The sequence below is a fragment of the Passer domesticus genome, chromosome 2 (genome assembly GCF_036417665.1).
Source record: "Passer domesticus isolate bPasDom1 chromosome 2, bPasDom1.hap1, whole genome shotgun sequence".
Lineage (NCBI taxonomy): Eukaryota > Metazoa > Chordata > Aves > Passeriformes > Passeridae > Passer > Passer domesticus.
Window position 1 is genome coordinate 20,697,080 of NC_087475.1, and position 27,166 is coordinate 20,724,245.

Here is a 27,166-nt window from a genome sequence, read left to right on the forward strand (position 1 = left end):
AACACTGAGCACAGGAAAATAAGAAAAATGAAGTTTCAGTTGATCTTTGATGGGGGTCTACCACTGCCTTCTCCAGAAAATCTCATGCCCTCCATTCAAAAATCATTGATTCTGGTCCAAATCCACTTCAGGGGTTTAATAAGGTCACTAGAGCAAGCCATAGTTCGTATGTTTTAGCAGTAGAGAGTACTCATATAAAAGTGGATACTTACACAAACTCTTCCTAAGCAAATCACACATTTCACTATCTTACTGTCTAGAGGCTTTTCTTGTATTAGAGGTTGGGATCATCACTAATTTGCGCTAAGCCACTCTTTGGCGTGTACCCAATTCATCTTCATTTAGGCATTTCAGTAAAACACTGTGTGCTCCTGTGGCTATATTAATCTTACTACAAACATGTATGTGATACACTTTTTGGCATATGTATACAGGTATATATGCACAAAAATATAGGTGCACATAAATACAGCTGCATGTATTATTGAAATACATAGGAGTATATATTATATATATTATACATATATGTAGGATATCACATGCTAGAAACATTATTCTATGTGTTTAAATTCATATATATATTTGCACAAATAATCACAGACATGTACTCCAAATGCTGTGCTATTGCTATAGTAGCAAGTGAAAATTTCAATCTGATAAAATAACTCAATGTTAATAGAGATTTTAAATTTATCAGTTAGAATACTCTGGACTAATCCTTGCACAATACCGCACAAAACTGAAGGATTTTTTTTTTTAAGTTTTACTAAGAGATGAGTGAAGCCAAAAGCAGCATTTGCAGAAGAATTTTACTGTAATAGACTTTTGAAGTTCATCATTTTGGGTTTTAATAATGCACAGAAACATCTGCTGTTTTCCTTGATTGCGTAAAAGAGAAAGGGAAAGAGAAAAAAATTAAGAACAGTTGGTTTTTTTCATCCTTAAGTGAACAGAAGGTGGGGGGAGATAGAATAAAACAGTTTAAATACCTTGAAGTGTGTATGTGCAGGTTCAAAACTTTTGATTGCTCTCCCGCCCGGCATGGTGGGTTGATAGACCAGCGAGCAGTGGCGAAAGTTGACAACCCCCCATGGCTGACCCCTCATGTTTTCTCTTGCCTAATCGAATTTTACATGTGTTTCCAGATAGCTGATCAGCTTCCCTGGATTTCGCTGACGCCACAGGAAAGCTTTGCCTGAAGATGGAAACACTGGAGTCAGAACTGACCTGCCCTATCTGTCTGGAGCTGTTTGAAGACCCGCTGCTGCTGCCTTGCGCTCACAGCCTCTGCTTCAACTGCGCGCACCGCATCCTGGTCTCCCACTGCGCCACCAACGAGCCAGTGGAGTCTATCACCGCCTTCCAGTGCCCGACCTGCCGCTATGTCATCACCCTCAGCCAGCGCGGTCTAGACGGGCTCAAGCGCAACGTCACCCTGCAGAACATCATCGACAGGTTTCAGAAAGCCTCGGTCAGCGGGCCCAACTCCCCCAGCGAGACCCGCCGGGAGCGGGCGTTCGATAACAACAGTATGTCGTCCTGCGAGAAGGTCCTCTGCCAGTTCTGCGACCAGGACCCTGCCCAGGAGGCGGTGAAAACCTGCGTTACCTGTGAGGTGTCCTACTGCGAGGAGTGCCTGAAAGCCACTCACCCCAATAAGAAGCCATTCACCGGCCACCGTCTCATCGAGCCAATCCCGGACTCTCACATCAGGGGATTAATGTGCTTGGAGCATGAGGACGAGAAAGTTAACATGTACTGTGTGACTGATGACCAGTTAATTTGTGCCTTGTGTAAACTGGTCGGGCGACACCGTGACCATCAGGTGGCAGCTTTAAGTGACCGCTATGACAAGCTAAAGGTCAGTGTTACCTATCAGTTTTTTAGCCAAGCAGTGTGTGGTTGGGAAAGGAAAATACCCTTTGGTTGCATGCTAAAGTCCTCATTCCAGCAGCAGTTGGGGAAGGCAGGTGTGTGATCTCTAATCATATGAGATACACATACAGATCTGTTTGTGCATTTGCTCACCATGTCAAGGGTGCCAGATTTTACTTAAGAAAAAATTTCTTACTTGTGTTTGGGCTTCTCTAAAGCTATCATAAGGAATATGCAGTACAAACTACTGTTCAGGTGAATTTTCTTACCTATCTGCAGCTGGCAATGTTTCACGCTGAGTACACATACACAGACTGAAATGTCATGCATTCTTTGCACAGGCTTTGCTGTTGATCACTTTTCATTAGGTTGCTTTCATTGTGAAAAGCCATTCACATCACCACTAACAGGAGATGCATTTATCTGTGCTGGCTTCAGGGATGCCAGCTGCCCATCCAGCCAGGGAAGCTGAACGCCGGCTCTGCTCTTCCTGCGCTGCCTCCCACCGGGCTCGCAGGCAGTGCAATCCTGGTAACAAAGCCAAAATTGTTTCTGATCTTGCAGCATTCCCACAGTCCCACAAGCTTCTGAAACATCTCCTACCAGGTAGCTGGGAGGATCCCCCATCCTGGCCCTGTGCAGGACACCACCCTGGGCAAGGTGGCAGTGGGCAGCCAGGTCTCAGGGTGCTCTGGAGACTCTCCAGGCTGCCAGCAGAGGCAGAGCTCCTGCTGAACATTGAGGCCAAGGCAGATGACCTCACGCCCACCTGGGTGTACATTTCTCTCATGCTGATTCCTGTGCTGCCAAGGCAGGAATTGGCATCCCCCACTTTCCTCCACCTGCTCCCTCCGGATGGTTTGCATGTGCCTGTGTGCAGCTGTGGGTGGATTTTTTAAACATGGACTGCAATCCAGAAATCACAAGCATGGAGAGCAAGGTTCATCTGCCAGCCTTCCCAAACAGAATTTTGAACATGGAAAAAACACTGAATTATGGGTTTAACTAACTGAAATACTTTCAGATTAAAGCGTGTGTCTGCACTCATGTCTACGATAACTTTAGATGCTCAGTGGTGAAATCTGCACACACATTCTGTGCAGGTTTTGCACCTCTATGCTGTGCAAACATGTACATTGTATTCATATTAACATAATGATTGACACTTCTTTACCTGGACCTGATAACTTCCTTTCATCTCTTAAAGACTTTTTTATTTACCAAAGAGTTATTTTTGCTTTCTTTTATTCTGAACTAATTTGTTATTTTCATAGTTTTATAATTGATAACATTAGCATGGGCCATAAAGGTGAATAGCCACTGGATTTACTGTGCTTTTTATTAATCCAGTGAGCTTACATCCTTAAGAGGTACTACTGTTTAGGGGCATAACAAGGTATTGATTACCAACTTTATACCACTATTAATACACTATTTAACATGAAAGAATGTTCAACATTACATACTGGATAAGCATATTTTTGATGATGTAAAAAAAAAAGGAGTAAACATTTCTTGGTCTTGTTGCACATAGATAATGTAAGTCTTGAAAGAAGACTTTAAAAGGCTTGTCTTCTCATTGTGAGATCTTTGACTCAATACTGTTGATAGGAAGAAAATGAGTGTATTTTTTCATGATCTGTGTCTTTTCTGTGCAAAGATGACTAAGCAAGCTCTGAAGCTTAAAAAGATAAATAACATTCACATTGGATGTCACCCAGCTTAGCTAACCTAAAAGTAAGGCAACTGAAGTTCTAAGCCTACTAAAGATCTTTACACCAGCTACCTTGAAGACTAATTAAAGTTCTAATTTAATGGTTAGTGTAGACTTGAGCCAAATAGCTCTTGTCTCAGAGTGACAACTCATAGCATTACTTACATTATTTGTTTGATTTTTTTTAGACAAAGAATTTCTTTGTACCCAAACTGTATAAAAGACCTTTATGCACACGATTGGTAGTCCATGTGAAATCGTGTTCCTCTCATCTTAGTCATGAAGCAGCCTATTTCATGTTGGTAATGCCAGTGATGACATCAGTCATGCCAAGTACACCACATATACAACCCATTTATGCTCTGGTCCAGGAACACTAGTCCTGGTTGTTTCGATGCAGCTCCAGCATCCATTCTCTGTTCACAAGAAGGTAATCTGAAAGTAATGTCTTTCCTTTTATTGTTACCTCTCCCATCACAGGACTGAGTTCTGGTTTACAAATCAATCTTAGAAAATGAGATTTTCGGTTCTGTAGATTAGCATTTATCCCTCAGAAGTAGGAGCTATACCAGTTCCACCAGCATTTGGTAGCTGATGGTCAAAAATTTCATGTCCATTTTCACATTCAGGCCTCTTCCTCTTCCTTCCTTAAGGGTGATATGACCTCCTGAGTCTCTGGTCTTTCTGTAACATAATATTAGGCATGAGATTGCAGATGGTCTTCACTAACTTACAGGTAATGTGCACACACCCTGGCAAATTAAATACTAAAATGGATTAGAAAATCCCCACTTGAGAAAATGGGTTGTTGCTCGCTGTTTTGCTGCTGTGACTTTTTAGTATACATGCGGTTTGATATATAGGCTACTCCAGTCTTTAAAAAAACGTCTGAAAGAATGAGATAACCAATAGTATGATCATAGTGTGATCAGTTAAAAATGTGTGGTTAATGTTACCTTTCAAAAAGAAAAGCTCACCCTCTTAAGGTGACTTTCTTTTGATTTTTCTTTTTAAAATGACACCACTGGTACTTACAACAGCAACTGGTGCTGTTCTGGGTGTTAAGCTATGCTAATTACTTGCATTTTCTTGCAGTGGTGTTGCTAGTGGTTTAAACAATATCTCACCCCTCATTAAGCATAGGACAAAAGATTCCATTACAATCTAACTCCTTTTGTGGCAAAAATGAAGCTCCTTAATTAGGAGTTCTGTACTACAGAGGTGTCTACACTGAACTGTGTTTAACAGTGAGTGTAACAACAATAGCGGACATCTCAAAATGAGAAAATGTTTTCCTTTGGCAAAGATATCTCCAGCCCTGAGAGCTGCTGCTATTTCTCAACCTGAACTGGAGCAGGGGGAACTGAGGGCATTTGTGTTCCTTCAGCCACGATACCACCTTCGTGCTCACTGTTGGTCTAGTGCTTATAGATGCGCTTTTGTTTTTATTTTTCTTTTTAAAATTGATCGTAAACAAATGCATATTAGTAATGGAAAAAGCAATAAACCATGACCAAAACTGAGAACAGGAAATATATTGGTAATACACAAGATTTATGGTGTGGTGATCAAAATTGTGATAAAAATTATTTTTAGCAGGAAAAACAACCAAGGTTTTAAATACAGAAGGAATAAATGTCTGTGTATACCACACCATATTACCTCAAAGAAAATATTTATGGCTAATTTTGATATTGATTCTTCACTTTTTTGTCTTGTTGCAATAAAAAAAAGTGACAATTCAAACACACTTTTTTTTGTTGTTGTTGTTGGTTTGTTTTTTTTTTTTTTGTTTTTTGGTTGTTTTTTTTTTCCCCAGAAAAAATAAAATTACCATTTTTTGATAGATGTATTTAAACTCAGGGACATGAGGAAAACCCCAGTAAGATAAGATTTATTTTGAACAATAGAGAATATTTGAGGAGGAACAAACTTACACGGTGTGGATGGAAATATGTCACTCATTTAATATTAGCAAAGAGCCCAGAAGAAGTATAACAAAAGAAAAAGAAAGACAGTAAAATGTGTTTTGAAATGGTGTAAAGCCAGCACACACCATGGAAATGAATTTTAATACTTGTCTTCATATTTACTTAGCATTTAGCCTCTAACATATATCTTCTTGCCAAAAATAGTTTTGGCACAATTTTTCTAATGCTTGGTCAAGAAAGAACTTTTGCTGAATCAAACTGTTGTAGCTTAGCTTTGGTTCACCATATTTTTGTTTGAAATTTATTAATGCTGAGTTGATATAATATATGTAAAGAATATAGAGAATATATAAAAGCAGAAAGACAAGAATCAATTCAGCATCGATATAGAAAGACATGGTATGTCAGTGGAATGGTGATACGTGTTATTAAACATTTGGATAAATGGCACCTTCCTTTACATTGTTCATAAAAGATTGAGAGTAGTGCCAGTTTTGCAAGTTTAATATATAGTTAGAACATCATATCCATCCTGGCAAAGTGTAGAGCTCATGGACTTTCATTATTATTAGATTAGATGCAGCTTCATATTATCATTGCATTATTATTATTAGATTAGATACTGCTTGATAGATATTTCAGTGTACAATTTTTTTATTAAATTAAAATGATGAATGATCGTAGTGATTATTATGGAATATTATTTGATATTACTTAATTATTTAAACCAGAAATAGATGCAAAAATATAACTAACTGGTTATGCTTCAGTATTTGGAAAGATCCAAAAATATGAAGTTGTTGCATGGAAGAGGATTGATGTAGGAATAAGCTCTTTTATTACAACAATTTTCCATCCACACTTATTTTATTACATTGAAATATAATTACTAAGGCAGACTTTAGAAATTTCTCTCTTTAGCTTGATGTTATCTGCTGTGTCTTTTTCCTCCATTTGGTATTTATTTTCAGAGTTTAGAAGGATAACAGAAAGTATTAATACAGAATACCAAAATTAGTTTTTTATCAGGGGAGAATATGTGTATGTGTTTATTTTAGATACATTTTGAAGTTCTTCATGTATATGACTGTGGACAATGAACTATGATTTTAGAATAGTTATAACTACTATGAGATTAGGGGGTTTTATCTGCCCAAGATCCCTCAAATAATATAAGCCAGTTTTTTAAACCTTAATTAAAAATATTTAATAGTTGGCAAGTCTTTCACATAGTACTTATTTCCTTCAATTTTAGTGGAAATGATGGTGTTGAAGGTCTAATCTATTCAGGAAAAATTAAAGAACTAAACAAAATTGGGAATAGTACAGCATTATTATCTTTGTTTGCATGACCCTGGTTTCCAGGGAAGACGGACTAAAAGTTAAATAAAATATACTGTCATACTTTTCCATGGTTAGCGTCCAGACTGTTCAGATAACAGGCTTTAAGTCCATTTTCAAGCTCTAAACTGGTGTATTGTAATGACCTCTTGCCTGACCTTTCATTTTTGATATGTTTTTAGGTAGTACAATGATTGAATGTTGTTGGTGGAACATAATTCACAACAGATACTCCCTTGGAATGAGGATTTGTGTAGAAACAGTAAATAATAAAGTGATAAATGTGGATATTGAACAAGAAGAGTATAAAGGCAAACCAACAAACTGTTTTACAACACTGGGAATTTACATTTAGAAAATGTAGTCTGCCTACCAGAGTAATAAAGATAGTGTTGGTAACAGGAAAAATAACAAACAAGTTGTCTTCAAAAGGAGAATGTTTAAGGGTTTTAGTTTGACAGTGCATTTTGTTATAGCTGATAAATAGAATGAGTCAATAAATTGTTTTAGTGCTTTACCAGGGAATGATAATGCTAATAGGGGGCATAAGGAAAAAACCACTCAGCATGGACAGTAGGCTAAAGCACACAGTCTTCAGTGGCATTGGGAGGTGTGTCAAGGGTATAAATGTGTATGTCTCTGGGTATGTATAATCTGAATTTATTGTAAAGCATAACTATGTTTGAATGAAAATATTTTAAAAAATAATATGGCAGCAAATACACTTTCAGACAAATATGAGGGTTGTTAATGATAGACTTGAAACAGGAAAAACCCCACCCCAAAATCTGGATGTAAATGTCTCCCAAAGAAGCACGGCAGAAAACTTATCATCCCGATTTTTTTCAAGATTTAACTTATTACTTTAAATTACTCCATGAAGAGAAACCCAAATTATTTTTACTCTGACCAGTAATGACACACAATTACAGGAGCATGAGATGGAGATTAAGAACTAAAGCATTTAGCTCTCCATCTTATGTTGAATAATTTTCATGACATCTTTTTTTGTTTCACTTTTTCTGATCTTAAAACACAAACAAATTTAGCAATGATCCCAGTATAATCCTTCTAATTTTGGTCTTTACAACTGTTATGTTTTACTTTGACCCTCTTTCTTAAGTAAAATGTACACTTTCTATCAAAACAGCAATACTTGTACATGTCATTAGCACTGGGAATCTTACACTGGGTTTATAACAAACAGAAATGGTGCCTAATTTGGAAAGCCTGAATAGTCCATCACAAGGGAAATTCCTGCAGAAGGTCATGGACTGGAAAGCTGTGTTGGGTTGCTAAAGCACACTTTGGACTCAAAGCCTGATATGAGTGATAAGACTGTGCTCCCTTTCTCTCCCATCTGTATTTACCTCTCCCCAAAACCAGTCATCCAGACTCCCATCTCTGTGGGCGTCCCTTGACTGTCCAAGCTAGAAGTGTTTTCTTTTGCTGGGAGGACATTTTTGTCCTTGAGAGAAAACACCCACACCAGGAACCTGAGGCAAGGGGATTCCTGTCCTTCACAGCTTTCACATCTCATTTATAATGCTGCTCTGGCAAATCTATTTTCCAGTTGTCTCAAGCCAGTGAAAATTGAAGAAGAGCAAAGAAAAAGTTAATTTTATCATAGTGTGACTATACTGAGTTATTCTTACACCTTCTGAAAACACTTATTTAAGTAATCCTTACCCTTTTGCAGAACAAATAGTTGAAAGTGCATTGTTTTCACCAGTAGAATGCTTAAAATAGCTTGGTTAGCTAATAAACATGTAATACATACCACAGACTTTCTTGATGATTAGCCTTGATGGTGCCAGCAGGATTGATTTTTATGATAGCCTTTTCTTTTTTAATTTCTACAGGCTGGAGTAGTCATAATACTTTTATACATACTTCTCTTTTGTTTGGCATGTTGATCCTATGCAATATCTCCGTTTACAAGGGTGGAAGGGCTGCATCTACAGGGTTATTTCAGTGCCTCAGAAAAATGTGCTTGAAAGACTGGGCCTTTGGGTTGCTTTTATTTGGGTTGCTTTTGTACCTTACAGATCCTCTCCATTAAAGATGAATAATCCATTTTCAGCTGTTCCCAGTTGCCAAGATGTGATTCTTTGCAGTAGCTAATACTGCACTTCAAAAACTTAGAAAATTCTCTGCCCCCTACTAGCACCTGTGTTTGCACATGCACTGTGACTTCTCTGTAAGAGCTCCCTGTCATTCTGAAAAGCAGAGAGGGTCAGAAAAAGACAAAAGCAATGAGTTCACAGACAGGCTCATAGACAGGTTGTGTAGAAATGGTTTCCCCTGTTCATCTCAATTATGCCTATCGCACTTCCAGAATTTCTGGGCTATTTATATTTTTATGTTTATTACATGAACAAAGTTCTGTCATTTTGACGGAAAACAAGAGTGTGTATTGGTTTGGGGTTTTTTCCATGTTCACAAACTTTGCATTTCTTGAGAACTGAAAATCTCCTGTCTAAATGTAGTCTCAGTCTTATTTTTTTGAAACTTTGCAATTTTAGGTTCCTTACAGTATGTTGACCATATTAACATAAAGTAGCAGTATGATTCTATAATTATATTTTACATTGTGAAAGAAATCAAATTCAGCACAGATGAGAAAAGTAGCTAGAGTGCATATGGCTAACTTTTTCATTTTGTTATTTACCTGTTCAATTAGTTGTGATATTCAGAATGGTCTTCTAAATTACCCCAGACCTCTTGTTCATAGCCTTTTTGTGGCCCAGAGAAAAGTGGCTGCAGAAATCAAATGCTGAAAGTTTGAAAGTCAAAGATCATTTGATGGAATAATAAAGTTTCAGATTTACATGACAGTTGAGGGGTTTTTTAAATAAAAAAAAGGAAAGAAAAAAAAGAAAATAAAATCTCTGTGGGTATTTTTGACTTTTAGACAGTTCCCCTATACTAGTATCTCTGCCAACTACATCTATCAAGTATAGAAATTAATTTACTTATTTTTACTCTGGTAATCCCCAAAGGCTCAGTTGAAACAGAAAGTCCTATAATATAAGCTCTTTTACGAGTACTTGAGATGTAATCCCAGCTGCAAAGAATATTCATTCAGCCATCCTTAGAACAAAACACAACAGCAAGCATGATGGGTACATAGACATTTTTTATGGTCACAGTAATATTCAAGTGAGCTGTTTGCATCATGTAATGGCCAAGTTTAAAATAATGTTTGAAATTAATATTGGCTAGTTCACTAGCCAGTGAAAGCAGTACTATTTGATTTCATATAATTATTTTGGTTTGAAATAAAATAGCCCCACCTTCCCTTGTCCTTATGTTGAAAAGCCTGGATTCTTCTACTCTTCATCCAAGAGAAGAGGTGCCACTGCAGTTTCTGGCTCTGTATGTCCTTCCTTATGTGCCAGTCGAAGAAATTACTTCTGATCTTGAAACTGATGTTAGTTACTGCTATAACAGTATTCTCAATTGACTGAAACCTACACACCCTCAATTTGAAAAAAAAAAATTCCAAAATATGAGAGAATCTCTCATATCCTATGAGAAAAAGATTCTCTTCTAAGTGTTTCAGCTTTAATTTCTTAATGCAGTTTTGGGTTTGATATCAAATTATTTTTTAAGGTTTATTCAAAATAAAAGGAAGATAAAATCATTGTCCAATGAGAAGAGATCTTTAACGTAAATTATGTATCAGCTCATTCTAATAAATAGGAAAATGTGCAGCCTTTTTGATGCAATGACTTCCTAGTGCCATACTGCATTAATCATTTCTTTCACCATTGTTTACCGTAGGCTCACCAGTTGTGGGTGATAAATCATTGCTAATATCAGGACAGATGAAGATGGGAACATCAACCTGCTCTTAGGCTGAGTGAAGGGATGGGAGTGAGGGGCTGGGGGGTAGAGCTCCTGCAGCCCAAGACTTATATCAGGATGGGATTGTTCAAATACTTCTTGTCCAGGGGTATGCCTAAAACACTAAGCACTACAGCTTTTTTTTGTATTGTTTACTGTCATTCTACCAGTAATTCATGCACATTTTGAAGTACTTTATAGATATTAAACTTCTATTTGTGCCTCAGAAGAAACAATTAGGTGTTTGACTACAAATTAGCTGGAACATCTCTGATAGCAAATAGTACTGAAAGATTTCTTAACATACTCAGAGTATCAGAGCTGGGTGAGGCAATGGCCAATTTGAAGCAGATGAAGAAAAAAGTGCTTGCCCAGTTTAAATAATCCAGCTTTTCTCTTTTCTTTTGAACTATCCACACATATACATCAAAACATGAGACTTTTCAAACTCTCCTGTTTACCCCATGCAGGTCATGGTGACTGGGATGTCATGCTGACTATGAATAATAATGTCCATTCAAGCTTGTAATGTGTTTCAATATCTGAGAAATTTTCTACATGTAGATCTGGTTGATAGTTAAAAATAACAAAAGTGAAATAGAAAACACCTTATTTTTCATTAACTACTAGAGAAATAAAAACTTCCTCTGAGGAAGTAAAAAAGAAGAAGCTCTGTTGCTGCATTGGACCTGTATTACACATTAATATTCTCTTGGTAAGCATCCAGAGCTTTGCTCTAAGACCAGCTGGAACTTCCATAGGTTCCCACACTTCAGTAGCCTTCCCCCTGAAATGCATCTGCATTTTTGGAGATGTCCTGACTATTCTGAAATGTGAGACTATAAACTAGAGCTTTGTTATTTGTTAGGATACTGTCAGACTTTGAAAGAGATTAAAGATGAGCAAACGTTCACAACATGTGTGTCTTGTGGTAGAAGCATCAAGCAGATTTGTTAAGCTATAGCTAATGACAGCGTGTGCAAAACTTATTTCCAAATTAAGAGAGCAGCATATGGAGATTATAATTCATTCAAACTCAGTTTGAACAATATCTATCCTAATAATTAGTTACTAAAGAGAAGAGAAAATTCTGATCTGTGTATGAATGAAGGTTCATCTGAATAGGTATTTAAAATATTTTATTTCTTGTCCAAAGACTTGGAACACATGCATGCAAGAAGTCCCTTCAAAGGACTAATTCAAGTAACTGCTAAAATACTGCAAATGATCCCTGAATGTAGTTTTTAAAAAAAAGAACTTTAAATTCTCAATCCAAAAATATATTTTTTTCAATGCGTTTCCCAATATAACAAAATGGACTATAGTCTGTCAGCTATAAAAGGGAGGGAAATATATGTACAGATAAGTAAGAGAAGGATAGAAGTGAATGCTTGGTAGTGAAAGCTCCTGTGTTTTTGCAGCAGCGATGGATCTCCTGCTGCCTGTATGATCGTGCCTGCTTCCCCTGTGTGGACAGGGGGCTGCTGGGGCAGTGGGTCACTCCAGGATGGCCTCGCCAGTGCTGGGACTCTCCCATGGCACAGGGAGCTCTTCAGCTTGCCAGGGGTGAGCTGCATTTGCTTTGTGAGTAAGTGCTTGCTGTTGGAAGGCTGGCACTGGGTGTTACAACTCACCTCATTTTAAAATAGGACTCATTTCAACTACATTGAAAAATCTGTCATGTGACAGAGCTCCTGCATTGAGGCTTTTCTTCAGCCCAGGGGTCAATGAGGTGCCCACTTACCAAAAGGACCCATGAGATGCCTGCTGACATCATGCAAAATTTGGGTGAATTTATACAATTATTCAGTCTTTTCTTGCCTGTGCCCCTTAAGTATGGGCCAACATTGTTCTTGGCCATGCCTTTGATTACAATCTTCAACTTCAAAAATATGCTGGAGCTTGTGGGGGAAAGGGCATTATATTAGCCATACAAAAATGTTTTCACCCTCTTTTGAGCATTGCTTATGATCACTCTTGAGGAAAAACTGACCTTTCCAGTCAAATCCACCAAATAGAGCAGCACCATGAAGCTTTTTTGTGGTTTTGCACTTTTTTGCCTCTGCTGAATTAGCTTTCTGCTCAGACTTGGTAGGTACACACTTCTGAAATTTTGATGCACTAAAATTCTTATGCAGGCAGAATGCAATTATTACTGCAGTTCTTTTGGGGTAAGAAAAGGAAAGAAATCAAGGAAAGAAAAGGAATCAAGGAAATTAATGGAGAAAGACATCAAAGAAAGAAAAGGAATCAAGGAAATTAGTGAGGTAAAAAAAGGTTCCTCTGAGGAACCTTTTTTTACCCCATTAATTTCCTTGATTACTTCCAGGTTTGTTCATATTTATACTAGTTGAAAATGTTTGTCTGAATATGCAGTGAATTACTCCAAGTAAAACTACCTCTTCAGGTTAATAATTTTCTGGTAATGTCTTTTGTTAGAAGAGGTTGGGTAAAGAGAATGATAAGCTACTAAAACATTTTTCTGAAAAATGAAAAACATTTAAATGATTTCTGAATTTTGAGTAGTTTTAAATGGGTTCTTGCTCTGCCTAAATAATTTAGCATACTCTCACTTGAAGGCAATGTAATTTTTCTGTCAAATAAGTCACTACTACACGTAAGGGAAAACAAAATAAAATCAAATAAAACCAATTTGTAGTTCTATAAAATCTCATAACACTTCATTCCAACAGTGAAAGCTTCAGATTAATATTAAAATAATTTTGAATAAATTAGGAATTAATTTTAGTCTAGTTTTTGCATCTATTGTGTGCAGAGTTGAGTGTTTACAGTAAAGGCATACAAGTAAATTGTTGTGTTACAGGTAAATTATTGTCACAAGTTACAAATTCAGATGTGGCAGAGCTTATTTTTTAATGACTCTGATTATAGTTTACAATGAACTGTCACATTAAGGAAGAAAACAAGAGAAGGTAAAGAGGGGAATGCATGTTTGTTCCTGTAGTTTGGTTTGGGGTTTTTTTCCAGCATGTTGTAGGCATAGTAGAAACCCTGGTTCACCCTGAGGTTCCAGACTGGAGTGCCTCTCTGAATGACTCCTGCTTGCAGAACAGGCTGAATCTGCTGTCACGTGTTTTCCTTGGAGGAACTCATTTCCTTCCCAAGGAGGTCTGCAAGGTCAGGCAAATAAATATCCGATCTTGGAAGCTGCGTGTCTCCAGGCTGCTCCCTCTGAGTCACTGTTTCTACAGAAAAATTCATAAGGAAAGTATGTCATAAACCCCAAAGAAGCTAAGTGCTTCCCTAATGGGAAGCTGGTTTAAACTGGGCGTGCTGGGTACAAGAGAAGTGTTTTGAAGCTTTGGTCTTTTGTTTTCTAATACATTACATACATAATTTCACTATTCTTGTTTAAGAATCAGAAGTCAGGTTAATTCTTTTCTAGTGCTGTGAAGCAGTATCACTTTGGGAGTAAAAGATGTCCTGTTCAGTCTTAAAAATTTGGCTCTATTACTATTTTTGCTTTATATTTTGTTTATAGTATACATCAAATTCTGGCCTCAGGCAGACCACCAAAATCCCACATTACTTCAACAAGTGTTATGGGATTGTTTGCTTGTTTGTTTATTAGTTATCATTGGCAATTTAGGAGTTTTGTTACTTGTACTGTTAGCACTGAAGATATATTATGGAATAACTGAACTTAATTTAACAAGGCTGCTTCCACCAAAAATTGTTCTTTCTGATTATGTTGGTCTCCCTGTCTTGTGTGCATGCTGCTGTCGTCCCACTGGAGCAGCCTCAGTAGCTGTGCAACCCTTTGGTGAACTGATTCCCTGCATTTTCTGCTGGCCATGAGCAGCCCCAACAGTGCAGGGGAGCAGGCAAAGCGGAGGCTGGTCCATCTCCTCCCTCTTCAGCAGTGTCCATGGACTGCACAAGTGTACCCTAGGAAGACTGCTGCCCTAGATGCTGATAGTAGATACACAAATTAGTTGCCTTAAATACAATTTCCCTGCAGCTATAACAATTTGAGGCTGGTTTCTGTGCATCCACCATTTTCCCCTCCCTGTAGCAGTTCATCCCTATCTCCTATGCCCTGCCTGCTCAATCCAACCCTAACTATGCCAGCTCTCAAGAGCAAAAAACCCCCCTAAACTCTGCATAATAAGTGAATAATTTCCTGGGTGTTTAGCAAGTTGAAAGTATGCAGTGATGGATCAGATTTAGTCTGGTTGTGGTACAAAACAAAGACAACGATCTGACAGATTAGGACAGGAAGGAAAGTGATTGAATGAACTTTAAATATTATCCTAAGGAAGGAGAAGCAATTCCACCTACAGCCCTTAACAGAGTATAACAAAAGGGGACACAGCAACTTCTCTGTGTCCAGCTCTGTTAAGTGTTTTTCCCTTTATCAGCACAGACTGGTTAAGATGAACAAATGAGTCAGATTTTAAGAAAGCTGAAAACTGAAACTTTCTTTCTTCTTATGTTCTTAAGTGGCCAAAAATTATTTTTACCATTACAATTACCAGTATCAATAAACTGGAGGGATACAAAAGTGGTTCTATTACTATATCTATAGAAAGACTTCTTTCAGTACAAAAATTTCCTGCAGAAGTTATGCCCCTCACATGATGTTGGCATTCTGGCAAAAGTTTCTAGTGTGAAGCTGTGGCTTTTGTTTAGAATAGTGGTAGAAGAACAAATTTTATCTTAGGAGGTTTTTACACTGTAGCTGTGTTTTTTGCCCTATGATTAGGCATCATGTCACTCCCTAACTTGCTATAAATCCTCCGGAGAGTTTAAAAAATGCTAAACAAATACTTCACAAAGCTGGCTTTAGTTTGATCTTGGAAGTAGTTGTAGAAGTCATTTGGTTTTGATTTCCTTGAGAACCCATACTAGATTTCTGGTAGGGATATAATACTTTTCTGCAGAAAAGATTCATCAATGAAAAATATGGGCAAGTCTGAAGATTTTTTATTTATGTATTTATTTTGATTTATACATATGACTGGAAATAGTCCTGTAATATTCTTTGAAACATAGTAGAATGGATCTGTCTGGTAATTCCCTTTTAACCACAAACCAGCAGGAGTTCAACAGCTGAGCTGCAACAGGTGTAGATATATCTGGTTTTTAAAAACTTTTGTCAGAGCTTTACCACTTTCTCACAGACTACAGGATCAGACGAGCTTGGGAGTCATGCTCACTAAAACAGGGTTATTCTAAACTAAATAAAGAGCAAATTCCAAAACACACCAGAGCTAATTTGCCATTGTTTTCACCATAAACCATAATGAATCCTCATCAAATGAATGCAGCTGCTATGGTGCTGTATCCAAAATAATGTAATTAAATTGCTGCTTGGGGAATTTTAGAGTATAAATTTGGCAGAGACTCATTACTGGCAATTCAACAGCGAAGCATTTATAATCTATTCCAAAGAGGTGATCCTGTGTTCTGTCATTCTGAGAACAGAGAGAGGAGAAACAGAACCAGGATGACAAATGGCCAGACCAAAATCTGAAACAAGAAACCACAAGAACTTAAGGCTAATCCAAGCCATGCTGGAAAGCCTGTTGGGATGGCAAGGGGAGCACAGGATGAGAAAACTTGAATATATTACATCAGAAAAATTCCCCACCGCTCTCTGCAGTGACAAGGTCAACAAGGAAAGAGGGCCCACCACAGGGAGCCTGCAGGAGCCGCAGCTTTGCCACCATCAGGGTCAGGAGAGTCACAACCCCTGATCAGGCAAGGGTAGCTCTGCAGCCTCATGCCCAGAGCTGCCTCGTCCTCCCTGCCTGCTCCCTTACACAAACATTGGAACATTGTCCCTCCTCTTCTGTCAGTCGGTGTGGATGCTTGACTGTAACTGCAGCCACCTCCTCCATCTGGGGGAAGGCAGCAATGCTGGCCTCTTGCATGATGAGTTTCCCAGAGCTGTCAGGACCTGGGCTGGCTCAGGGAGATTCAACACACGACTCAAACAACTGTAAAAACTTCCGTTTTGAAGTTGTTTCATCATCTTCCGTGATGAACACACCATTGTCCTTGGTAAGGCTGCTCAAGATCAAACAAACTGCCATTCAAGTACTGAGAGTTGTGATGAAGTGACTACCACAATCATTTTTGTGATTGCAAAACTAAAACCAGGATCACCCAGTCTCATAAAAAAAGCAGGTTGTGTTTCTAATTTGTTCCAAAAGTGAACACAAATTAAATTCTAATTTCAGGAGAGAGAAATTTGCATTTTGGCCAAATCTGAGCCTTTAAAAGTTTATGCTTAATAAACCTTAGTATGCCCATTCTAAACAAGCTTACATAAAATATTGCAGCTTAGAGCATACTTTAGTTTAACAACAATGTTTGTGTTCCTTTATAGGCTAAGCAAATCTCATGGGGTTGTGTTTCCAGTATGAATATTCACTATTATGGCTTCATAATTGTATATCCATCAATATTTAACATTATATGTCCCTAAAGGAGTTACCTAACACTTCAGCTCAGGGAAGGCTGATCAAATGAAGCTGAGTCCTCTTTTCTTTTCTTTTCTTTTCTTTTCTTTTCTTTTCTTTTCTTTTCTTTTCTTTTCTTTTCTTTTCTTTTCTTTTCTTTTCTTTTCTTTTCTTTTCTTTTCTTGGGGGTGGATGGGGGGAGAGTGGTGTTTTCTTTTTTTCTTGTTTGTTTGGTTGTTGTTTTTTTTATATTTCTTAATGCATAGCAGTTACTGGCAAATTTGCAGAAGCAACAGCTGACAGCAGAACTAATTGGAAAATGGGCTTGGGGAAAGGGACAAACAGAGAAATTTCAGAGTTTTGATGAAAACCAAAATAAATAATTTACTAAAGATATAAAGGAAATGTTGAGATTAAAGATCAACATGTCGAATAGTAAAGTTCCCAGAACAACTTAACAACTTTGATGTGGAAACAACATTAAAAATACTAAGAGGAAATAGTTCAGAGTTAGGTGGGAATTCCTATTATATGTATGTACTTGGAGAAAAGCTGTGGTTTTGGACTTGAAGAAAAAATGAGCCTGTTGTATCCTTCAATACTGCTGCTCAGAACTGACCAATAAACATCCTTTTGTATGGAAATAGAAAATAGTTATTAGAGCTAACATTCAACCTCAGGTGAGTGTTGCAGAAACATAAATCTACTCTAGCAACAGACTGATGTGTCCTGAGTTTGAACTGACACAAAGGGAAGTTAAAGAGAAATAGGCAGGGTGGAATTTGTAGATTTGTCATGGATTTAATGGATTTAATTTGTTTATGTAACTTTGCAAACCCAAAGCTATATCAGATCTAGAAAAACAAATATTCATGACTTCTTAGAGGTTTGTCAAATGACAGTACTGGCAATCTTAATGAGAGGCTGAAATAATTTGTTGCCAAGTTTTCTCAGCTCTCAATAAGCCTTACAGTTATCCTGAATTTCATATGCAATACCTTCATCATTGCTGGAGACAATTAAGTGCCTCTATCCTGTGCCATACCCCCAAAAATGTAGCAGTTGCTTAACAACTTCACTGTGATTTTTTTTCAAATTACTTGTTGATGACTTCAACTTTGGACTCTTTGGTCAGATTATTTGGCTGCTGTAAAGTGCTGTAAAGTCACTGAGAAAATGCTGGCATAATCTTGAGCTTAATGGAAGGATCAGACTGGCCTTATCCTGCAATTTAGTCAATAGAGTTGGGTAACATTTTTGTGACTGCAAATTCATCACAAATGGAGTTTTGATCCTAAAACTATTTCCACTTTTTAGTAGAATGGCAGAATTTTTTTGAGGTAAGGAAAAAGTAGCCTGGAGATAAACTCTAATCATGTTACCCCTCTTTTGTCCACTAACCCAGGGATTGTGGAATTTGGTTTTTAATCTCATCATGAAGGCCTTGGAAACAGCACCTCCCTCTACAAAAGAGCAAAGTCTCTGAGGAGAAAGTTAGAGGAAATTTGGAATGAGCTCTTCCTGTTTCTGGCCCCATCTCTTGGGCCCAGCCAGACAGAGGTGATGGGCTCTGGGGTTCTCAGCCTGCTGCTGTCTGGGCTGCTTTGGCTCATGAAGCCCCTGGCAGCACACAGCCTTGGCACTCACACTGCTGCTGACACAGCTTTAACATCAGTGCCCATCTCTGCCCTCCTGGCTTGGTTGTCCATAGAGCCTGGATGTTCATTCTGTCCCCGAGAAACAGGAACCCCAGGTCAAGTTTGTTCTTTTCCCAGTCTAGAGCAGGGACCAAATAAACAGCCATGTTTTGTTTCCAGTATTTCAGATTGGCTGCTGACCCAGAAAATCAATTACAGTCACAGCCTTACGTAGTGCAGAATCAGGTAATATCCAGTATGACAGTGACTATGTCTGGCCCATGTGGAGCTTACACATCTGCAGAGGCTGCTTTCTCTGTACTGCCTTATTTAGCTCTTTATAGCCCTTTACATTCTCCAAATGAATCCCATTTTGTGTGTAGGTTTATTTAAAACAGAGATGTAGTGAGTTAAGAGAATACCATTTTTTTTTTTTCCTTTTTGGCACAGTAGTTCTACAGACTGGTCTTAGATGAAGTTCAACTAATTTATATAATAACAATAGTGAGCTGATATTTCCTCTGATACTGAGATTTGGCAGAGAGGACCAGAAGGAAGTGTTTCAATCCAATATATAAGACAACACTAAAAGGGAAAAAAGAGATTTCCTCTTTATTATGTGAGGAGAATAATATATTACGAATAATTTCCACCCATTAAAATGCTCTTTTGTTCTTGCAGCCTGGTTTGGGATTTGTGGTCAGTCCAGTTTTGATCACTGTAATATCTTTGCAACATTCCATCTTTGTTTCCTCATATCCATAACTTTCTTTTGCTTGTGTTCCATCTGATCCCAGCTGTTGACATTCAAAGATCATTAATCAGGACACTTATTACTAAAGAGAAATGGTCAAAGTTTGGCCCATTCCGGTCCAGCTGCTGTGCCTGGATTTTTGTGGTCCCCAAATCCAGTCATTTCTGGATAACTCTGTCTTTAATCAACTGACCAGCTGTAATTCAGTCGCAACACTATTGGGCCAACTTCCTTAAACAGATGAAGTTTAAATCATTTTTGTGTAATTTTGCAAATCCTAAGGTTAAATCTCAGGTTTAGAAGCTTCCCACAGAGTTTGCAGAAAATGACTTTGTGCTGTTCTCTCAGCATTTTTAGTGAGTTTTCATCCACATCAACATCAAGCATTTTGCTTGAGTTATCATCCTGATCTTTGGATTCTACATTTTGGCACTACAAATTAATTACTGGAGAAAGAAGAAGGAAATATTTCATTTTGGATTTTTGCACACCACCAGCAACACAGCAATGTTACATAAGTTCATGTAAGGCAGGTTTTCTTTACAGAAGAACACGGCTGCTTTCGCCTGGTTTGTACTACAGGCATTAGCAAACTCTATTAGCAACTCATCCCTGAAAGCATTATTTCAGCCTCAGAGCTCTGAAGGGCTTCTGTTGTTTGTGACACACACACTAAGGAAGATCTGAATTTCTCAAAGGCTTCTCCACTGGAAGTATGCCATGAAGCCTGATGTGTGTCTGATTCGGACACCACAGGGCAGCATGCAGTTAAGCAGCAGAGGGACCAGGAGAGATGCTGCCAAGTCCTGTGGAATACCAGGTCCCTCAACATGGTAGAGGAGAGGGAGATTTTTGGATGGCAAGGTTTTCAGAACAGTCAAGAAATGGCAGTAAGTACTGTGATGCCTTGGGAAAAGGTTGATTCACAAACACTGATTTTTGATAGCTTTAGAACATGTCAAATGCCAAGAGTTCTTCTCTCCTCTGTGTTTTCACATTCATTGTAGCTAAAATCAAGAAGCCTAGAGATCTGAACATCAGACTATAAAGTCCTGGGAATTAAAATTATCCAAATAATAAGCATTATTTTAAAAGCTGTGCTTCTGATTAGTTCAAATTTTTGGTTGATTTATCTTCATTTAAACTAACTGCTATCATAATAAACCTTTCCTCCTGAGAAGCAATGGAGTTTAAATTCTACAAGGACTTCTGTCTAAAATTATATTTTCTGTTTTTTTTTTTTTCTTATTTAAGTAGAAATTTACAGTGGCAACACTTTGATTTTGAAATAGAGAATAAAGTTAGATTGGGCAATTTAAAATTCTGTATTCTATAGTTATAGTGTCAGGGGTCCATTTCCAATGAGGGATCTTCTGTTGTAAGTTAACACTTTTCATGACATACTGATAGATAGTGGATGGCATTTATTCATTTTTGCAAAACAACACCTTACTAGTGCAAGTGGAACGTCTTACTTCTACGGTACTAGTTTTTACTCAGCTTTTAATCTGAATTTATCTTGTATACTAATAATGAACTTTTTCTGTGTCAACTCTGCGTCAGATCATAAGAATGTTTTCTGTTAGCCTTGTCCATTCTGCTCAAGTGGATTTCATGGGCCAGAAGGTCTCAAGGATCCTACTGTGGTTCTCTGATTCTGGGGAACTGAAGTTCATCAGTATTTGTGATTATGATGTCTTTTTCACATTCTAAGCCCTGACAAGATTGTAATAAAAAGCTCCCATATACTCAGGTTTTCTGAGGTCAGTCCTCTCCTGGATTGTGCAAATTTTTAAGGCCAGAATTTCCAGATGGTAACTCTAAAGGCTCACATGCTTTAATGTAGGCACTAGCTATATTGTGTCTCTTATAACTCAGTGACCAGATATAAGTCATTCTAGAAATTCAAATAGTGTTGCATGAATTTGGCTGCTTTCCATCTGGAACCCTAAACATCTTTGGGATTTCCAACAATCACTACCCAAGCATGTGCGTGCTGCTCTTTCCCTGTGCATGGGAATTCTGTGCTGTCAGGACATCCCAGTCTTCGTGAACATGAACTATGCTATATATTCAGTTTCAACTGTGTAATAAGCCTTCAGAAGGTCCCTGGCAAGGGTCACACTGTGCCCACATGGCCTTTGCAGCCCCAGAAATTCTATATACCTTCAATTTTTCAGATTTATTGAATATACAGCCAGTGTTCAGAGCTTTTAGATCAGGAATTTTTGCCTAGCAAAAACTCTTCTACATAACCCAAGCTCCTGGTCCCCTGGATTGTCCATGTTACAAAAGACATAGGTGGAAACAAAGCAACCACCAACTTTGTAACTGCAATGAGGTTTTTGCATAGTAAAAGTGGTCTATTTTACTTCTGCTGACTGACTTAACACTTTATGTTTGCTTCACTAGAAAAAGTAGCCCTTTTGAAGAAATAATTCTAGTGAATATTTAAAGCTTTTATAAATGCCCTGCAAGCATTTCAGTGTGCGGTGCAAGGAATTCTGTCACTAAGATATTGTGCATTTGACCTTTATTTCATTCTTTATTTCTCCATTTCATTCCTTTTATTTTATTCATAAACCAGTAGGCTACCAAGCTATTTTAAAAATAGTTGGAAAATGCATCCTGTCTTCCTGGTAATGTTCCCAATTCATGCAACACCATTTCAGTAGGAATCTGAATTTCTGGAATAACTTATTATATACGGTCACTGAGTTACAAGAGACACCATATAGTTAGTGTCTACTTTAAAGAACAAGAATTGATGTCTCTTTAAAACTATTTTTTTCCTTGTGAGACAGAATTCTTTCCTCCTGAGTTAAGATAAAGATACTCAAGTACTTTAAGTTTTACAGTATATATTTATACATTTCTTTTGAACATCCTAATGCATTTTTTACTTTCAAGTTTCATGTGAAAAGACAGCAATTGCTAGGTTTCAGATATTCCTGGTTCTAATACAGATGCTTAATAATAAGATATAATAAGTTATAATAATAAGATGCTTCTGAGACAGATATTTGGTGGGCATATTAGTTATTTATTGACCTTTTATCTGGAAAATATCAGGTTTCCTTGTCCTGTTGTTGATGTCTCTGAGCATTATAACTTGCCTATAACTTGTCTGAAGTGAAAGGCTGTTTATTTTTAAGACATATAAATTAATTAGTGAAACGTCTTGTTTTACTGTAATTTAAAAGTATTTCAGGATTTATATTTTGCTTAGTTACTCTGTAAAAAAAATATAAAAGAGAGGATAGGAAAGAATGAAAAACAGACTACAAAATATGGAAAAAAGGTAAATAAAAGCTATGTAAAGGCCCCAGTCTTGTTCATGGAAATTGTGCTGTTCAGTTAAATGGGAGCAGGAACTTGCCCTTTAGCAGAATGCCCTTTTGCTTACAAGATATGGAACTGTCATTATGTAAAGTGGTTTTGTGTGTTTGCCATATTTTTTTGTGTCATTCAAGAGCTAAAGACCCCCAGGCTAGCATTAATGTCTAATAGAAGTTTTGTAAACCTTTTACTTCCAGTGACAATCTGCAGTCTGTCCTGCTGTTGAAAAAAGGGTCTTTAGTGAAGTTAAACATGAGCTGTTCATGTCTGAGAACTTGGCAGAGGATGAAAACTGGAGTCTCAGTTTGGTGTCTGATGTACAATAGGTGATTTCACAAAGCACCTTTGCCATTTGACAACTTGGTTTGCAAGAGACCTCGGGGTTCAATGAGCCTATAGTGAATTGCTTAACAATACCCCATAGAAACCTGCCTCTGTAGGTCAAATCTAAAGTTAATTCACTGATAGTACCACACTTTCTGTGCTGTTTGGGCCCTAAGAGTACAGCAGGAGACATCTAGCTCAGCTATAAGGTATCTCTGGGTGTAAAATGTGTATACATCTCTGAAATCCACTGAAGAACTCGGGGAATATAGACAGGACATTTAATGAGAAACTTTCAAATTACATTTGTTAACCTAAAAAAAATTATCCAAAATCACCAAATTAAATCTTACTGTAAATACTGTGGGTTATGTTTAGGGAATCAGAACTAATACCACCCTGGATTTTTCTACTCTGGCTATAACCTCTTAAAAGTACAATCCAGTTTTTATCCGCAGTTTTTAGTGGAGATTGCAGTATCTGTACCCTATGCTTTTGAGGTTGGTGAGTGAGCTGCAGAAATGGAATGAAGCCTGCACAATGTCGGGGACTGAGAAGGAATTAGGCAGCTGATTCCAAACACAGTCTGCAGGGACCCACAGCCCAAAGAGGCAAAAGCTCCCCTACCAGCACACAGAGAGAAGAGGGTAGTCATGAAGAAGAATGGAAGTTTGGATAGGCAAGGACCAGCAGGAGGATGACACTTCCCCTGAAGGCTGAGGTGCCATCACAGAACCACTTCACCACTCTGGAGAGTGAAGAGGAAAGACCTGTCAGATCAGGATTGCTGCTGGAACTGAGTAAGGCAGCTCCATCTGCTCTGTGTGACAACCTGTGCAGCTGAGAAAAGGGGACTGGTGAGAGCAGTGGGTGACTCTTCTGCCAGGTACGCAGGGAGGCACCCGTGTGCTCGAGAGAGAGGTGCTGCTTACCAGGGTTTGTGTCACTGACAGACTGCCAACCCTCCTACAGCCCACTAATACCTGCTGCTGTTGTTTCACACTGGTACCAGCCAGGAGCAGCTGGAGTGGGTCCAGAGAGGATCACAAATATGGTCAGAGGGCTGAAACACCTCAGCTGTGCAGACAGGCTGAGAGAACTGGGGCTGTTCAACCTGGAGAAGAGAAAGCTCTGGGTACACCTTTACAGTAGCAGCTTTCCAGTACCTAACGGGAGCCTACAGGAAAGCTGGAGAGGGACTTTTTACCAGTGTGTGTAGTGATAGGACAAAAGATATGGCTTTAAACTAAGAGTAGGTTTAGCTTAGATATTAGGAAAAAATTCTTTTGTATGAGGTTGGTGAGACACTGGAAGTTGTTGCCTCCAGAAATCATGGATGCTGCATTGCTGGAAGTGCAGCGTGGTCTAGTGGAAGATGTCCCTGCCCATGGCAGGAAGGATGGAACAAGGTCCCTTCAAACCACTCTGTGATTCTGGGAACATCACTCTGTAATGTAGATCTCTGCTTTGAGACCCTTAAAGATGGATGTTTAGTTGCAGTATTTATTTGATAAGTTCATAATTAATTCACATATAATTTTATACTGCACTTCTACAGTGTAAAAACTATCAGGATTAAAAGGTTGAAAAAAAGGTTATATGTTCAAAAATTAAACTTTCATAAATGCATTGGATAATTTGTGATATTTATCTGTTTGTTACCTTAGGCTAGGGATAATGGGAAGTTGTTTTTTCATCACTTATGGATAACCTGACCTTTCAGTATGCTTAGGTTCCACAAGGTGGGATAACTGTGGTGGGACCCTTACCTTGAAGACATCACTGCAGTTCAATGCATGTTGCAAGCAAATAAAAGTTATCCTGTGTTTTGTGGTACCATTTATAATGGAACTTTCATAGACTGAACATGTTATGTCAAAGCTTTTAAGAAGGAAGAGGCTTGAATAGTTAAAAACAATATAGTTTATCAGCCCCATGTAATGGAAATATATGGTAAATAGTGATCTGTTTCTCTGTCCAGCTGTACTACTTGCAGGAGTAAGGATCACTCATATGAGGATTTATGGGATAAAGTCCAGGGCTACCATTTCAAAGTACTAAATAGAAATGTTAAACAATAATCTTTTCCAGGAATGTCTCCAACCAGCACTTTTTACCACAGTACAAGAAACAACAAACTGAATGTATGCCTTTCTCTTTGGCATATTTTCCTCCAGATAACAAACCTACATGTTAGAAAGAAAAGAGCATACTCTTTTAAATAGAGGGCTGCATTAAGAAGGACAGATTTATGTGAAAAATTAAAAAGGCAAGATTCTATTTTTCCATCATTTAAATTTCTTGGTATATTCAGTTTAAATTTAAAAAAAACCCCAAAAACTAGTGAGTCTTAATAATTGCCTGGACCAGGGCCCCTTTATGGTATTACAGGTAGCACTTTTGTGTCTTATAAGTCATCCTTGCAAAGCAGGAGTATAGCATGTCTCAAATTTATAAACAACCTGAAAACTAGAAGTGCAGCCTGTTACATCTAGCTGGGACTATTTATTCCTGTAAGTCACCATCAAAACTTGCAGCAGAGATCAAAGAGATGATACAGGATTTGTACTGCTTCATGGATTGGACCTGAAAATCTTTCACTCACTGGGTTAGTTAGAGTTACTCTTGGAGAGTAAAAATTACTTTGAGTGTTATGATAGCTACAGTCTTTCTTGACTTTTTGAGCCAGATTATCTATCTAAACTTTTGAATTAAGGTGCTAGCAGAACTTGGGCAGCATGAGAGAAGAGCTTTGTTGGAACTTGAAAGAAAACCACAGTGTGAAGCAAAAGCAACATGACACTGCAGAACCACAACAAATGTTCTTTCATGACTTCTATTGTGCTCTCTCCTTGAAGCACTTCAAAACCAAATGTACTCCCACAGTTTTTGTGACTGTACCCTTAGTTTAAAGCAAGAACAGAAAGCATTGTGTTTGTCTCATCCACACTGGTTGCCAAAACTTGAGATGGAACCCAGGGTTTTTTTCTTCTGTTAAGTACAAGTATTATGCTGGTATTCTGGCTAGTAAACAATGTTGCCTCAAGCAAATGAAAAAAAATTTCTGGATTCCTGTCTAGGTTTCAGATTTTGATCACCTGTTTTATCCCAAAAAGTTCCGTGTTTATTTCAAACAGAGAAGCTGAACAAATGCTTTATTTTTTTAATTATGTCAGATAGAAATATCTTAGAAGTTTGACAAAGCATTATGCCTTACTAGAACAAAAAGAGCAACCTGAAACTTTACAAATGATGAAAGCTGCAGTGCAACTCCCAGTAGAAAATCTCAGGATAAGACACAGGCAGATCAGATTAGGTTTATCTTTGATCAAGAGCCAAAAACATCAGGAGATAATGATAGTAATTTTGTATTCTTTTATTTTCATAAAGGACATGAGATAAGCATTGGAAACAGTTATTATTTATATTATATTAGGAATTCATTATTGAATTACTTTATTTAAAACAAAGCTAAGACTGAGTGAAATAAAATTGGATAGTGTTCTGCCATTCTTACTCTTAATAGTCAATTAATTATCTTATATTATTTCATTTTTTCAACCTAAAAAAACCTTAAAAACAAATTTAAAAACCCCCAAACAAACAAACAAAAAACAAACACACAAAAAAACCCAAAAACCAAAAAATGAAACAACAAAAAAAATTTCCCAAAACCTTTAAATGAAATATAGTCTGATGCCTGGGCACAGGTCCACTTTTAGTGCTGCAATTCACTTCAACAGTTTTTTTTATTATTATTATTTCAGACCCAGCAACTGAATCTCCTGTCACTTAAACACAGTATTAGGTCACAAAGATACAATTTCCATTTCAGTGTAACTTCCAAATAAAGATAACTTGTGGGTTTTTAGCTGTTTTGTTTTTCTTAATTAATGCATTCCAATCTGTGCTGCAAAGAAAAGGGTCCAAAGGTGAACCTTACCTATCTTTTCAGAACTGTTATTACAGACATG

The 27,166-nt window shown here is 37.7% G+C and overlaps 1 protein-coding gene across 5 annotated transcripts in view; it reads left to right on the forward strand.

Moving 5' to 3' along the window:
• The window catches only part of MID1 (midline 1), a 236,795-nt gene that overhangs the window by 140,535 nt on the left and 69,094 nt on the right, over positions 1-27,166 (forward strand). For all 5 annotated transcript variants that reach the window (XM_064407720.1, XM_064407719.1, XM_064407722.1 and 2 more), the window contains exon 2: positions 1,146-1,861. In XM_064407720.1, coding sequence (XP_064263790.1) covers positions 1,202-1,861 — 660 coding nt within the window. In that variant the 5' untranslated portion in view covers positions 1,146-1,201. The remainder of the gene's footprint in view (positions 1-1,145; positions 1,862-27,166) is intronic.